Consider the following 14893-nt stretch of genomic DNA (forward strand, 5'->3'; position numbering starts at 1 on the left):
CTGTTTATAAGCAACTGCTTTAGATGTGTTGATGTGGATAAAGGACAAGGTACTCACCGGTCTTTTTCCACCATTGGTAAAACAACAATAAGACAAGAGCAGTTAATTGACTGTACATGACATATATTTTGAAGCTTTGGATCAAGAGAGGTTAAAGTCACTACTCACCCTTCAGACATGGCTACTGTCGGTCAGGTTACCTGAGGAACCAATTCAAACAAGCGTTACAAACTTTATGGAACATTTATGCTGATACAGTAATCTCCCACAGATCATTAAATGATTACAGTTAGGCCTGGTTGTCTCATAGGACTTGATGGGGACAAAATGTCAGTGTGCTCACACCATGGGATAATACTTCCCTTTGTTATCAAGGGCTAAGGTTGTGTGAGAGCTCCTGTCTGGCTATATTTGTGTAGCACATTTCTCCCGTGCTTTCCTTTGACCCAGATAGACATCAAGTAGCAGCTGTGGCCTTGGTTATGCCAGTCAAAGGACTGGCAATAGAAGGCCTGTCGATAGAAGACCTGACAGGAAAGAGGTTTTGGCAGGACACTGAGGATGATCTAGCTGTTTTCCCATCTCTCTCTTTCTTCTGTTTCTTTCTGTCTCTGGTAGGAAACAGATTTAATGTGACTCTCCTTTCAGCTTCCCTGTTGAACATGGCGGCTTGTGTTGAAATATAGCAGAGAGAACCTTACAATACAGGGCTGACAGTGAAAAAATCTTGTTGAAATATTTGGATGAAAACAAACATTATCTGCTATTTTCCTTACCATACACTCTTAGAAAAAACTGTTTAAAAAGGGTTATTTGGCTGTCCCCATAGGAGAACCCTTTTTGGTTCCAGGTAGAAAGAACCCTTTTGGGTTTCATGTAGAACCCTCTGTGGAAAGGGTTCTACATCGAACCCAAAAGTGTTCTACCTGTGACCAAAAAGGGTTCTTCAAGGAGTTATCCTATGGGGACAGCTGAAGAAATGTTTTAGGTTCTAGATAGCACCACTTTTTCTAAGTGTGTAGATAGAATGAGACATGAGAATTACAGGTTCTGTACCATAGCATGGCAGTATAATGAAACCTACATGCAAAATATGCAGCCTATGAAGCTAAGCCTGTCAATGACTGACGGTGTGCTCAAGTCAAGGTAAACTAGTAGAGGGAGAATGGCCTTTGACCACAGATTCTTGACCACTAAAGAGGATTCAAGCTGTGAAGTGGTTGTAACCTGCCATCAGGCTTTTGGCAATTGGGGTGTGTATAAGCTTCAGGTTACATGTTTTTCTCTTTGGGGCGACAGGTAGCCTAGTGGTTAGAGCATTGGGCCAGTAACCGAAAGCAGACAAGGTAAAAATCAGCCGTTCTGCCGCTGAACAAGGCAGTTAACCCACTGTTCCCCAGTAAGCCGTCATTGTAAATAATAATTTGTTCTTAACTGACTTGCCTAGTTAAATAAAGGTAAAAAATAAAATCAGTCAGTCATTCATGGTGTTGGCCCAGAGAGGGGCAAAATAAGTCACACACAATCGGACGATAGCTCTGACTAAGACACACATACAACAAAAGTAGTGGCATAACACAGATTCCATGACGTAAATACGAACAGCAGCAGCAGTATCCGTGTCACAGCTGGTCACAATGATATGCAATCTTCACTAGTCCCCGGCATTAAAACAAAGGCTAGTCCACCGGCCTCAGCACATTTGTACAGTGTAGAGAGAGGGCCTGAAACACACCCAGGCAAATACACTTCTGTCTCAACGTTACTATGCAGGAGCTACGGCTGGGCTCCATTCTTCCACTGTATCTTGTAATGTCAGACGTTTTATCGTTAAGTTTGAATGTAAATCTGATTTACTTACATTTTTTCTTCCAAATTCAAATACATAACTTTACACAATACCCATTTAATTTTGCGTATTTCTATTACTTGATTATTGTATCAAACTTACCTTCAAGGTGAGGACAATCAGAGAGAGTGAGAGGAGTGTCAGAGGACAGAGGAGAGGAAAAAGTATTTTATGATTTGAGATGATAGATTTATGGATTGAAAGCCTCGTGTGAATGGCTCACTAAAATAGACCCCCTGCAACGCCTCTCCTAGTCCTGACATTTAACATTTAATAGAATGCATCGCTCTTTGTTCCCCAACCTAGTATACATCCGTTCCCAGATGATGTACATATAAAAGCTGTAAACAGTTCACACACGTGAGCTGAGTTACACACTCAGTTACACACGCAGTTACGCACGTTACACACACACACACACACACACACACACACACACACACACACACACACACACACACACACACACACACACACACACACACACACACACACACACACACACACACACACACACACACACACAGTACCATGAAACTACTTCTGAATAATAAATAATTCTAACAAACTGGCAGAACAGTCTGATATCTAAGACCACCTGCTGTAAGACCATAAACATGGAACCATCATCTGATGCCAGTTTCTCTAGCAAAATAGATTCTTAGACACAAGGTCCAGCTAGAAATCATTGCTCAGGGTCATGAGTGCTTCACACAGGGATGATTGGCTTGTATCATACTGTAAACAGAGATGCAGTGTAATAGAATACAATTAAAACGGAAATGTCTTTCAACACAGGTAATCCTTATGTGAAATACATAGAGCTGCACACCAAACACTGTTATAAAGATCACCAACGCCCCTGTTATAAAGATCACCAACGCCACTGTTATAAAGATCACCAACGCCACTGTTATAAAGATCACCAACGCCCCTGTTATAAAGATCACCAACTCCACTGTTATAAAGATCACCAACGCCACTGTTACAAAGATCACCAACGCCCCTGTTACAAAGATCACCAACGCCACTGTTATAAAGATCACCAACGCCACTGTTACAAAGATCACCAACGCCACTGTTATAAAGATCACCAAACCCCCTGTTATAAAGATCACCACCCCCACTGTTATAAAGATCACCACCCCCACTGTTATAAAGATCACCAAACCCCCTGTTATAAAGATCACCAACGCCACTGTTATAAAGATCACCACCCCCACTGTTATAAAGATCACCACCCCCACTGTTATAAAGATCACCAAACCCCCTGTTATAAAGATCACCACCCCCACTGTTATAAAGATCACCACCCCCACTGTTATAAAGATCACCACCCCCTATGTTATAAAGATCACCACCCCCACTGTTATAAAGATCACCACCCCCACTGTTATAAAGATCACCACCCCCACTGTTATAAAGATCACCAAACCCCCTGTTATAAAGATCACCACCCCCACTGTTATAAAGATCACCACCCCCACTGTTATAAAGATCACCAACGCCCCTGTTATAACGATCACCACCCCCACTGTTATAAAGATCACCAACGCCCCTGTTATAAAGATCACCAACGCCCCTGTTATAAAGATCACCAACGCCACTGTTACAAAGATCACCAACGCCACTGTTATAAAGATCACCAACGCCCCTGTTATAAAGATCACCAACGCCACTGTTACAAAGATCACCAACGCCACTGTTACAAAGATCACCAACGCCCCTGTTATAAAGATCACCAACGCCACTGTTACAAAGATCACCAACGCCACTGTTACAAAGATCACCAACGCCCCTGTTATAAAGATCACCAACGCCACTGTTACAAAGATCACCACCGCCACTGTTACAAAGATCAGCACTGTTACAAAGATCAGCACTCTTATAAAGATCAGCACCGCTACTGTTATAAAGATCAGCACTGTTACAAAGATCAGCACTCTTATAAAGATCAGCACCGCTACTGTTATAAAGATCAGCACCCCCACTGTTATAAAGATCACCAACGCCCCTGTTATAAAGATCAGCACTGTTATAAAGATCACCAACGCCACTCTTCCTTTCTAGCTGGAACAAAGCACTACTGTAAACATCTATTTTTACATTAAACAATTTGGGATCAAAAATAAACAAACACCATGATGGTGTCTGTCTGAACTAGATTGGAGTGTGCATTTGATTCGATACAACGTTCAGTGCTCATATACTAGTACACCCTCATCTAGCAGAGGTAGGCGACCCTTGGTCCTGGAGCGTCGCAGACACTTCGTGTTTTTTTTTAAATTGTACCCGACCTGAAAGACCAGGTGTGTTAAATTTAGGCAATCGCTGAACTGATCAATTAGCTCAGTTGGTCAGGTGTGGTGCCTAGTTGGAACAGAATCCTGCAGTACCTTCAGAGTTCCAGGAACAGGGTTGCCCTGATCTATGTAATGGATCCAAATAGCAGCTAGAGGGCAGGTGTCAATCTTTAGCCTGGTCCCAGATCTGTTTGTGCCGTCTTGCTAACTTTTACGGCCATAGCAGACATAGGAGTTGGCAACTCAGCACAAACAGATCTAGGACCAGGCTAGTCAATCTGCCATAGTGTTATGTAAGCTGATCTGACTAGAGCTTTGTCTACATCCCAAATAGCTCCTTCTTCCCTACATAGTTCACTATGGGCGCTGGTAAAAAATAAATAAATGGTGTGCACTATGTAGGGAATAGGATGCCATTTGGGACAGAGCTCTTAGCTGGCTGTCAGTGAACAGTACAGAAACAGCTGTAAGAAGAGCCAGGACTGAGCACACACAATCCCTGGTCACAGATCAATCTTTAGGATTTAAGCCCGATAATGAAACAACTGACGCTGGGATATTTGGGGTTCAGTGTAGATAAGCCGGCAACGTGTTTGTAGATCACAGTGTTGAGCCTGTGATCGAGGTTGAGAATGTATACAGATGCTTTGGGGATTCGGCTGAGAGAACATTCCAACACATTCCCACTCGGCGTTGATGAGTAATGGTGTATTCTCTGGATTAGAAGTAGTAGGATTAGACTACAGTTAAATATACAGTAATCAACACGTTCATTTTTATACATGAGTTATTGGATGCATTTTTATGAATACTAAGAGGTTTCAAAATCCAAACATATTTTATTTTTCTATAGTGTAGAAATTGGACTATATACGGTCAGAAAGGCATAGATTGGCTAATATCCATATGATCCAAATACAGTATACCAAAACCAATCTAGAAGATTTGAGGATCCTGACTAGACAGGGCAAAGACATCTAGTAGGTGCCTCCCTCTAGTGGCTGATGTTTGATAAGAAAACAACCTAATGTGTCATTTCCTTCAAATTATGATGTTTATCAGTACAAATTCACCAGAGACAGTACATTTACCTCAAAGCATTTCCTTGTTCAAGCCTGCACATGTCCTCCTGCAAGCTACCTGTATTTCATTCTCAGAATTGAAGGCTTCACATTGTACCATCACAACACATCTCCAACACATGTTATCCTTATTGTGTACATAGGCCTGCGTTTTCAGGGACGTGCAGAACATTTCTCGAGGACAATGGACCTGTACTGTGTTTGGTTGATCATCTTTGGACTGACTCTGACGTCAACTCTCAGGATTCTGGAATGGCCACCCCTGAACTGCACACAACTGGTATGTTTTAACCAACACAGTTGTTCTTTACCGTAATTAACTGTAGAAATGCATCGCAAATGATCAAAACACACTGGGACTATGCGCACCGGAGAGCGCCCGTCACGTGACACATTCCACTCCATTGTATTTTACTAATTTGGCGCAATACAGCCACACACTTTGCAAATGTTTTTTTGTTGTTTGTTCATGTTTCAAGCGTACGCCTGCTAATAGTACACATGTCCCAAGTTTCTATATAAAATATCACACGCGAGAAGGAAGTTATATAACAAATTCATTTTAAATTGACCTGTACTCAGAAGCGAATTGTGGTGAGTACACGCCACTGATAATGAGAGCGCAAGCCAGTCACGTCACATTTTTATCCAGCAGGCTCTCAGGAATTTAGATGTTCTATTTTCATAGCCACTGAGGGTTTTTTCCTAATCTTTATTAATTTAATGTTTATGTGATGTGTTATGTTCTGAGATGTTGAAATGTATAGGCTAATACATTGAGAGTATTGATTATATAATAAGATATTGTCATTGAAGAAATACCTGTTGAGGTGCATTTTGGATTATACCAGTTTTAAGGGTTGGGTTTTTCATCTGTTCAGGTTGCTTATAGAGCTCCACAGTGGAGGTGTCATAATACCCATAAAACCTAGTGGTCAAACAAGGAAATGGTTCCAATCGTTTTTTTCCACGATCAATTTTTCCCATAGGGGATTTAAGAAACACAAAATAACGGCTGTTTTAAGCATAGTTTTACCCTGGCGTGATGTTTTGATAACCATGTAATTCTCTCGGACAAGGTGACTTTTATCAATATATTCAGCTTTATTTACTCTCAGATCCGAAAATGCTAACTATCATCAAAGTAGACATCATCAAATCCCCACAAGCTCCTGCACATCATCGCTTGCAGACACCTTTGCTAACAGGTATTGTGTCAATTAAAACATTGCACAGAACAGTTCACAGAATTGTCAATTGAAAGAAATGTAGCCAATTTATTCAAGACTAAATTTAGCTAACATTAGATAGTTAATCCAGAGATTCCTACCTTTGTCTCAATTCGGCAGTCTCCTCCAGATCATCGTGGTATTTGTAGTTCTTTATGATGACATTAGCAGATAATTAGCATTTCATTTTTGTGGGGAAAATACAGGTGAATATATTGATAAAAGTCACCTTGTCTTAGAGAGATTTACACATTTATTAAAACGTCATGCCAGGGTGAGACTACATGAAATACAGCCCTTTTTTGAACCGTTTCTAAAATCCCCCATGGGAAAAATGAATGGTGGAAAACGACTGGAACCAAATCAAATCAAATCAAATGTATTTATATAGCCCTTCTTACATCAGCTGATATCTCAAAGTGCTGTACAGAAACCCAGCATAAAACCCCAAACAACAAGCAATGCAGGTGTAGAAGCACGGTGGCTAGGAAACACTCCCTAGAAAGGCCAAAACCTATGAAGAAACCTAGAGAGGAACCAGGCTATGTGGGGTGGCCAGTCCTCTTCTGGCTGTGCCGGGTGGAGATTATAACAGAACATGGCCAAGATGTTCAAATGTTCATAAATGACCAGCATAGTCAAATAATAATAATCACAGGCAGAACAGTTGAAACTGAAGCAGCAGCACGGCCAGGTGGACTGGGGACAGCAAGGAGTCATCATGCCAGGTAGTCCTGAGGCATGGTCCTAGGGCTCCGAGAGAGAGAAAGAAAGAGAGAAAGAGATAATTAGAGAGAGCATACTTAAATTCACACAGGACACCAGATAAGACAGGAGAAGTACTCCAGATATAACAAACTGACCCTACCCCCCCGACACGTAAACTACTGCAGCATAAATACTGGAGGCTGAGACAGGAGGGGTTAGGAGACACTGTGGCCCCATCCGATGATACCCCCGGACATTTCCTTCATTGATCTCTAGGTTTTATGGGTATTATGACTCATACTGTGGTACTCTATTCAGGGGAGTATTAGGCTGTTTGTTATTTAGCGATTCTACGTTTATATGCCAGTATTCGTCAACGGTTTGTAAATATCCACGTGATTAGCTCACCTTCTGCACCTGGAAATAAATACCACGATTTTGCACCTGACTCTTTATGCTTCTCAATCGGACCGCCTGACAAGACCGCCTCGGATCCGTTATCTTCCTCTCACTTCATTGTATTTGTTGTAATAGCCTATTGCACAGTATACCTTTTTTTTTGTTGTTGTTTTCCAGGATCTTCAATGCAGCGTTCAAATTAGTAAGTGTCATCTGACTATGGGGAAAGTATCTTGTCTTGATTGCTGTAAATACCGGGTACACAGTTGGGAAAACCCAAGGGGGTCTCTGTATTATAAAAATGGCATAGTGAAAAGGTAAATCATGACATGTACAGTTTAACATATATATTGTTAACACGTACAGTATTTTGTTCAATACATTTCAATGTGTTCAATGATGACAAACACTGTGAATACAGATCATTCATTGTCATACCATCTATTGAATCTGCCAGATAACTGTTCAGACGAGGGCTGGATTATACCCAGACACCAGGCGCCTAACGGTCCTCTGTGGCACTCAGGTTCACAGCAGCATGTGTTTGTGAGGAGAGGGGAGAGTGGTGATCTGCTACCCGTGATGTCTCTGAGCTGGAGCCTTCAGATCAATGGTAATGTACACAGCGGTTCTTATTATTTGATAGGCAAGTAAAACTGGATGCTTGCTTCTGCCGTTGTGCCGTTGAAGCAAGGCATTTCATCCCTAATCTGTTCCCGGTGCGCTGCACTGCGTTGTGACAGAGCCTGTGCTCTAGCAGCTCCAACGATGATGTAATCATCTTCTTCTTCCTTGATCTAATCAACAGGAGGTGTAATCAATGGGACCAGTGGGACCGAGGTGCACGTCACTGAAGAGGACAGTAATAAAAGCATATGTGTCCGATACATCTTCCATAACAAAATACAAAACATGATGATTAATTGGAAGCCGGTAAAACAATGATACTGGATGTGAATCTAAGTGATGGAGGTTTGCTGAAAGGTGGAAATGAATAGTCAGATATGAAAAGAACCTTCTGTTTTGTTAGACTGATATCTATTTACTTGACTTTCTTTTAGTGGACATTTTCCTTGGACAGAGTTGTGGTGGACCCCGAAAACAAGTATTCTGTTTCCATCTACAACTTACCAAAACCAGACCTGGGGAATTACAGACTTGACAAAATCTTTACAATCCCAGGTGAGGCAGACATGGAATTCGATTGGAAAAGTGATTCGGTTAAACTTCTGAATGTGTATTGAAATGTACACCTGTATGTTATCATGATCAGGATGCATGGATCCAAGAATAAAAGCAGCCAAGGTGTGTTTGGAAAACGGTAAGGCTCACAATTACAGTCAGGTAATAGTTAATACAGAAAGTAATCAAGGGCTTGGATATATCTACAACAACACTGAGTATGTTGCATCATTCCAGGCAGTCTTTGGGATCCCCAGTTGTCCTGGACTGTGTCAGTGGATGGAGGAGAGAGACTGATCATCACAGTGGGTTTTAATACAGCTGAGTTCTCTGACGAATACCAGATATCCATCCAGAACACTCAACACTCACAGCATGTCATGAGGGTAGGTATCTGTGGTCAACAACACTCACAGCATGTCATGAGGGTAGGTATCTGTGGTCAACAACACTCACAGCATGTCATGAGGGTAGGTATCTGTGGTCAACAACACTCACAGCATGTCATGAGGGTAGGTATCTGTGGTCAACAACACTCACAGCATGTCTTGAGGGTAGGTATCTGTGGTCAACAACACTCACAGCATGTCATGAGGGTAGGTATCTGTGGTCAACAACACTCACAGCATGTCACGAGGGTAGGTATCTGTGGTTAACAACACTCACAGCATGTCACGAGGGTAGGTATCTGTGGTCAACAACACTCACAGCATGTCACGAGGGTAGGTATCTGTGGTCAACAACACTCACAGCATGTCACGAGGGTAGGTATCTGTGGTCAACAACACCCACAGCATGTCACGAGGGTAGGTATCTGTGGTCAACAACACTCACAGCATGTCATGAGGGTAGGTATCTGTGGTCAACAACACTCACAGCATGTCATGAGGGTAGGTATCTGTGGTCAACAACACTCACAGCATGTCATGAGGGTAGGTATCTGTGGTCAACAACACTCACAGCATGTCTTGAGGGTAGGTATCTGTGGTCAACAACACTCACAGCATGTCATGAGGGTAGGTATCTGTGGTCAACAACACTCACAGCATGTCACGAGGGTAGGTATCTGTGGTTAACAACACTCACAGCATGTCACGAGGGTAGGTATCTGTGGTCAACAACACTCACAGCATGTCACGAGGGTAGGTATCTGTGGTCAACAACACTCACAGCATGTCACGAGGGTAGGTATCTGTGGTCAACAACACCCACAGCATGTCACGAGGGTAGGTATCTGTGGTCAACAACACCCACAGCATGTCACGAGGGTAGGTATCTGTGGTCAACAACACTCACAGCATGTCACGAAGGTAGGTATCTGTGGTCAACAACACTCACAGCATGTCACGAGGGTAGGTATCTGTGGTCAACAACACTCACAGCATGTCACGAGGGTAGGTATCTGTGGTCAACAGCACTCACAGCATGTCACGAGGGTAGGTATCTGTGGTCAACAACACTCACAGCATGTCACGAGGGTAGGTATCTGTGGTCAACAACACTCACAACATGTCACGAGGGTAGGTATCTGTGGTCAACAACACTCAATGATGAAACATTGGTAATTGATTACTGTGTTCCTGGAACTTATTACTGTGTCATGATTTCTTCAATTCCCTTCAATTCCCGTTTCAGGAGAATAGAACATCATTGAATGTGACTTTTGAACTGGATGTATGGCAGCTGCCTCCATGTGACATGCTAATTGTGGTAAGTTTCATTTCCTATAGCAACCATTTGTTTTCAATTTCACTGACTGACCTAACCACAAACATACTTTTTTTTCTCTCAAAAGATTCAGCCATTTTTTATACGGTGCAAGAGCAACTGTTTACATCATCAGACAAAGTGTAACTACTGCTCCTGTGAGTAAAATGTATTTGCCATCTAAATGACTTATTTTGTCCAACGGTCATCTCATTGATTTCCACTTTTATCTTTGTCTGATAAATTTATTGTATTGTTTTTTTCCCCAGACTATCAAAGGCCTCCCACTTACAGCCGATCTTTGATAATAAAAGTAATCCTGGGGCTAATCATGGCTGGTGGTTTCCTGACTTATTTGCTGCAAAAAACATCCCATACAGGTTTGTTGGTTAATAGATTAACCTTTCACTAAATAAAAACAGAATAGTAAACTACATGCCTCAACTGGTAAAATATCGTTTATATTTCTGCGCACTCTATTCCATTTCTTCTTCTCCTTCCTAGATCCAGGAAGCCAGCTCCTGACCACGCCCAGAGGTGAACTGGAGGGAGTCCAAATACAAGAGAGAAAAAGAAAAGTCCTCATCATCTACTCTCTGGACCATCCTCTGTATATAGAGATCGTCCTGAAGCTCTGTGCTTTCCTCATGGCTAAGTGTGGCATAGAGGTGAGAACGAGGACCACAATGGGCACTTTGACTGTTGTCTGTTGATATTATTGTGTTTTTAATCCTCTATGATTTTTTAATGTATGTATTGTGACTAGGACATCCTCTATGGTATGGTTCTAGCCTAGTCCTGGATTTGAAATCCTACTCAATAATGAATCTTCATTGAAATAGCATTGTGAAATACTGTAGGCTTAATCTGTGTCTGGAAACCAGCCCTATACAACCCTGTACATTCAATTTGTCAAATAAAGTGAATTAATTGACTCATTTAGGTGGTGCTGGACCTGCTGGACTCTGCCCGGCTGGGCATTGTGGGTAGTGTCCAGTGGCTGGACTGGCAGAGGGAACAGATTGTTAAATCCTCAGACAAGATCCTAATCCTGTGTTCACGAGGGGTAAGGGCCAAATGGAGAGCAATGTGTGATGGTGCCGAAACCCGGGTGATCCTGAGAGAGGATGTACGTTCCCCCATGGGGGACATGCTCACCCCTGCGCTCAGCCTCCTGGTGCCCAGCTTTGTGAGATCTGGAACGTTCCAGAACTACATGGTGGCTTACTTTGAGGACGTTTGTTCCGAGGAGGATGTTCCGTCTCCGTTTAACATCATAGTGAGGTACTGTCAGAGGGAGGGAGGGAGAGAGGGAGAGAGGGAGAGAGGGAGAGAGGGAGAGAGGGAGAGAGGGAGAGAGGGAGAGAGGGAGAGAGAGAGAGAGAGAGAGAGAGAGAGAGAGAGAGAGAGAGAGAGAGAGAGAGAGAGAGAGAGAGAGAGAGAGAGAGAGAGAGAGAGAGAGAGAGAGAGAGAGAGAGAGAGAGAGATACCTGCCATGACTCATTCCTATTCCCCTTTACAGGTACAAACTCATGAAGCATTTTGAGGAGCTCTTCTTCAGGCTCCTGGATAAAGAGAAACATGAGCCAGGGCGAGTGAATCGCATTGAAGGCATCACCGAGGACGAGTATTTTCAATGTCCCTCAGGGAAAGCATTGCGGGAGGCAGTGGAGGCTTTCCATGCCTATCAGCTGGAGCATCCAAACTGGTTTGAGGATGAACTAGTAAAGGACACAGATGCGGACGTGGAAGTGGAGGAACCTTCCCTGGAGCATCATGCTATAGAACAACCAACTGAGAGCCCCCTCACCATCAGACAGAGTGTGCCAGAGTGCATAGAAGATGGACCTTCCTCTCCCATCAATGATGTGACACCGTCAGAGAGGGATCACACGGTGTACTCTGCAACCCTTCACATGACAGAGGGACTCAATGAATCCAAACCATTTCCTCTCTCGGCGCACACACACATATATGTTTCCCATCCAGCTGAGCAAGATGGGTCCTGTAACTCTGTCTTGGTAGGTTGGTATCCCTCTGTCAGCACACTTAAAGAAGGAACAGCAGTGTAATTTCACTGATGCCGCTAGGGAGTGATCCATCCCCAAGCCCACGCAGTGCACCACATCATCATCTTGAAGACATCTTGGGTTCAACTAATGTCTGTATGGGGTCAACAGGGACATACCAAAGATAGGTCTATGAGAGGGTGTCAGTGTCACATACTGCAACTCATCTAACGTTACAGGCCCCACCACAAGCATATGTGGACCCTGTTGCACGGTGTCTTCCTATGACCTTTTGAGAGTGAAGACCGCGCACGTGTAAGAGTCGAGGGGGAAGTTCATAATGCTCTCAGTTGTGGAGTGAGGGGAACATGGAATGTGTCCAGGACAGAACGAAGTAACTACTCTCAAACCCACCTGCAACTCAATACAGTTTCAAGGCATTTAACATTTTGGCCGTTTATCCAATGCTCTTAACCAGAGCGACTCATAGTCAGTGCATTCAACTAAGGTAGGTAAGACAACCACATATCACAGTCATTGCATGTTTAAAACTTCAATGAAGCAGCTATCACCAAAATCAGTGCTAGTTGTTTGTGCAAGAAAAACAAGTACAACAATAAGGTGTTCATAGAGACTCACTGTGTTTAGTTCACTCTACCGTTGTCCTGCGGTGTTCAGTAAGTAAGCATTTCATTGTACCGTGTACACTACACTGTATCTTATGCATATGACAAATAGATTTGATCAGGTAACTCTGTAGAAGGGACAGTTTTATATTTACTGGGGTGGGGGAGTGGTCCAAAATAGGGGAGGGTTGTCAAACTTTATTTTTGCTTTGGGGATGGTTGTGTAGTTTTATATTTGGCACAGAGGAGGGTAGTGTGTTTTTTTGCTGGTTTACATTACCCACCTTGATTGTGCAATCCCGGTCACTTCAAAAAATATTTGTACTGTGTAAATATATATTTATGTATAACATTTTTTTTACTGACAAATAAAATCAATCAATCCAAACTGTGCAGCTGCCATTTGATAAGTTGAAAGAGACAACTGTTTAAAAACACCCCAAAAGTTGAATAATATTCTGAGATTGTCAATCCAAGTCTTTGATACTGGGTAGATCTACAAGGTTGGGAGGGATGTATTTTCTGCAGTGGTGGAAAAAGTACTCAATTGTCATACTTGAGTAAAAGTAAAGATACCTTAACAGAAAATGACTCAAGTAAAAGTGAGTCACCCAGTAAAATACTACTTGAGTAAAAGTAGTTGGTTTTAAATATACTTAAGTATCAAAAGCAAATGGAATTGCTAAAATGTGCTTAAGTATCAAAAGTATAAATCATAAAACAATTCCTTATATTAAACAAACCAGACGGCAAATCAATCAATCAAATGTATTTATAAAGCCCTTCGTACATCAGCTGATGTCACAAAGTGCTGTACAGAAACCCAGCCTAAAACCCCAAACAGCAAGCAATTCAGGTGTAGAAGCACGGTGGCTAGGAAAAACTCCCTAGAAAGGCCGGAACCTAGGAAGAAACCTAGAGAGGAACCAGGCTATGAGGGGTGGCCAGTCCTCTTCTGGCTGTGCCGGTACCATGTCTTATTTTATTTTTATTGCCGAATTGCCAGGGGCCCTCTCCAACACTCAGCTATAATTTACAGACGAAGCATTTGTGTTTAGTGAGTCCGCCAAATCAGATGCAGTAGGGATGACCAGGGATGTTCTCTTGATAAGTGTGAATTTTCCTGTAAAAATGTAACCAGTACTTTTGGGTAAAAAAAAAGTAAAAGTACATTATTTTATTTCAGAATGTAGTGAAGTTAAAAGTAAAAGTTGCCAAAAATATAAATAGTAAAGTACAGATACTAATAAAGTAGTACTTTAAGGTATTTTTACTTAAGTACTTTACACCAATGATTTTCTGTTTGTCAAGATTGACATTTATTGTGGTGTTGAAAACACAACCCATGATTTTGAAGTGCCCAAGTCAGTATGTTTTGTTTATTGGTTGTGTGGTATATTGGCACTGTCACGCCCTGATCATAGAGAGCCCTTAGTTCTCTATGGTGTAGGTCAGGGCGTGACTAGGGGGTGATCTAGTATAGATATTTTTATGTGGGTGCTAATATGGTTCTCAATTAGAGGCAGCTGTTTATCGTTGCCTCTGATTGGGGATCATATTTAGGTAGGTTGTTTCCCCACCTGCATTTGTGGGATATTATTTTGTGTTTTGTGCATGTGCACCACGTAGTCACGTTTCGTTGTTAGTTTATTGATTTGTTTTGTTCTTGTTAAGTTTCACTTTATAATAAATATGTGGAACTCAACATCCGCTGAGCCTTGGTCCGTCTCTCCTCACTCACGTGACAGGCACAGAAACCTGTTGGTGTAAAATGAGTTGTGTAGGCCTAGTGAAAGAGG

At 42.3% G+C, this 14893-nt stretch overlaps 2 protein-coding genes across 2 annotated transcripts; both read left to right on the forward strand.

The window, feature by feature from the left end:
* The first annotated feature begins 31 nt into the window (after positions 1 to 31).
* Positions 32 to 3919, forward strand: LOC139378490 (uncharacterized). The gene is made up of 2 exons (XM_071120700.1): positions 32 to 49; positions 2672 to 3919. The coding sequence occupies exons 1-2, from the start codon at positions 32 to 34 to the stop codon at positions 3917 to 3919; spliced, it is 1266 nt and encodes a 421-aa protein (XP_070976801.1).
* Positions 3920 to 5418: 1499 nt separating this feature from the next.
* Positions 5419 to 13028, forward strand: LOC139378496 (interleukin-17 receptor A-like). The gene is made up of 13 exons (XM_071120715.1): positions 5419 to 5514; positions 7748 to 7772; positions 8028 to 8183; positions 8379 to 8503; positions 8632 to 8752; positions 8844 to 8891; positions 8990 to 9138; positions 10352 to 10462; positions 10548 to 10617; positions 10729 to 10839; positions 10964 to 11127; positions 11403 to 11743; positions 11982 to 13028. The coding sequence occupies exons 1-13, from the start codon at positions 5419 to 5421 to the stop codon at positions 12529 to 12531; spliced, it is 2067 nt and encodes a 688-aa protein (XP_070976816.1). The 3' UTR covers positions 12532 to 13028.
* The last annotated feature ends 1865 nt before the right edge of the window (positions 13029 to 14893 follow it).

The sequence above is a fragment of the Oncorhynchus clarkii genome, chromosome 2 (genome assembly GCF_045791955.1).
Source record: "Oncorhynchus clarkii lewisi isolate Uvic-CL-2024 chromosome 2, UVic_Ocla_1.0, whole genome shotgun sequence".
Classification (NCBI taxonomy): Eukaryota; Metazoa; Chordata; class Actinopteri; order Salmoniformes; family Salmonidae; genus Oncorhynchus; species Oncorhynchus clarkii.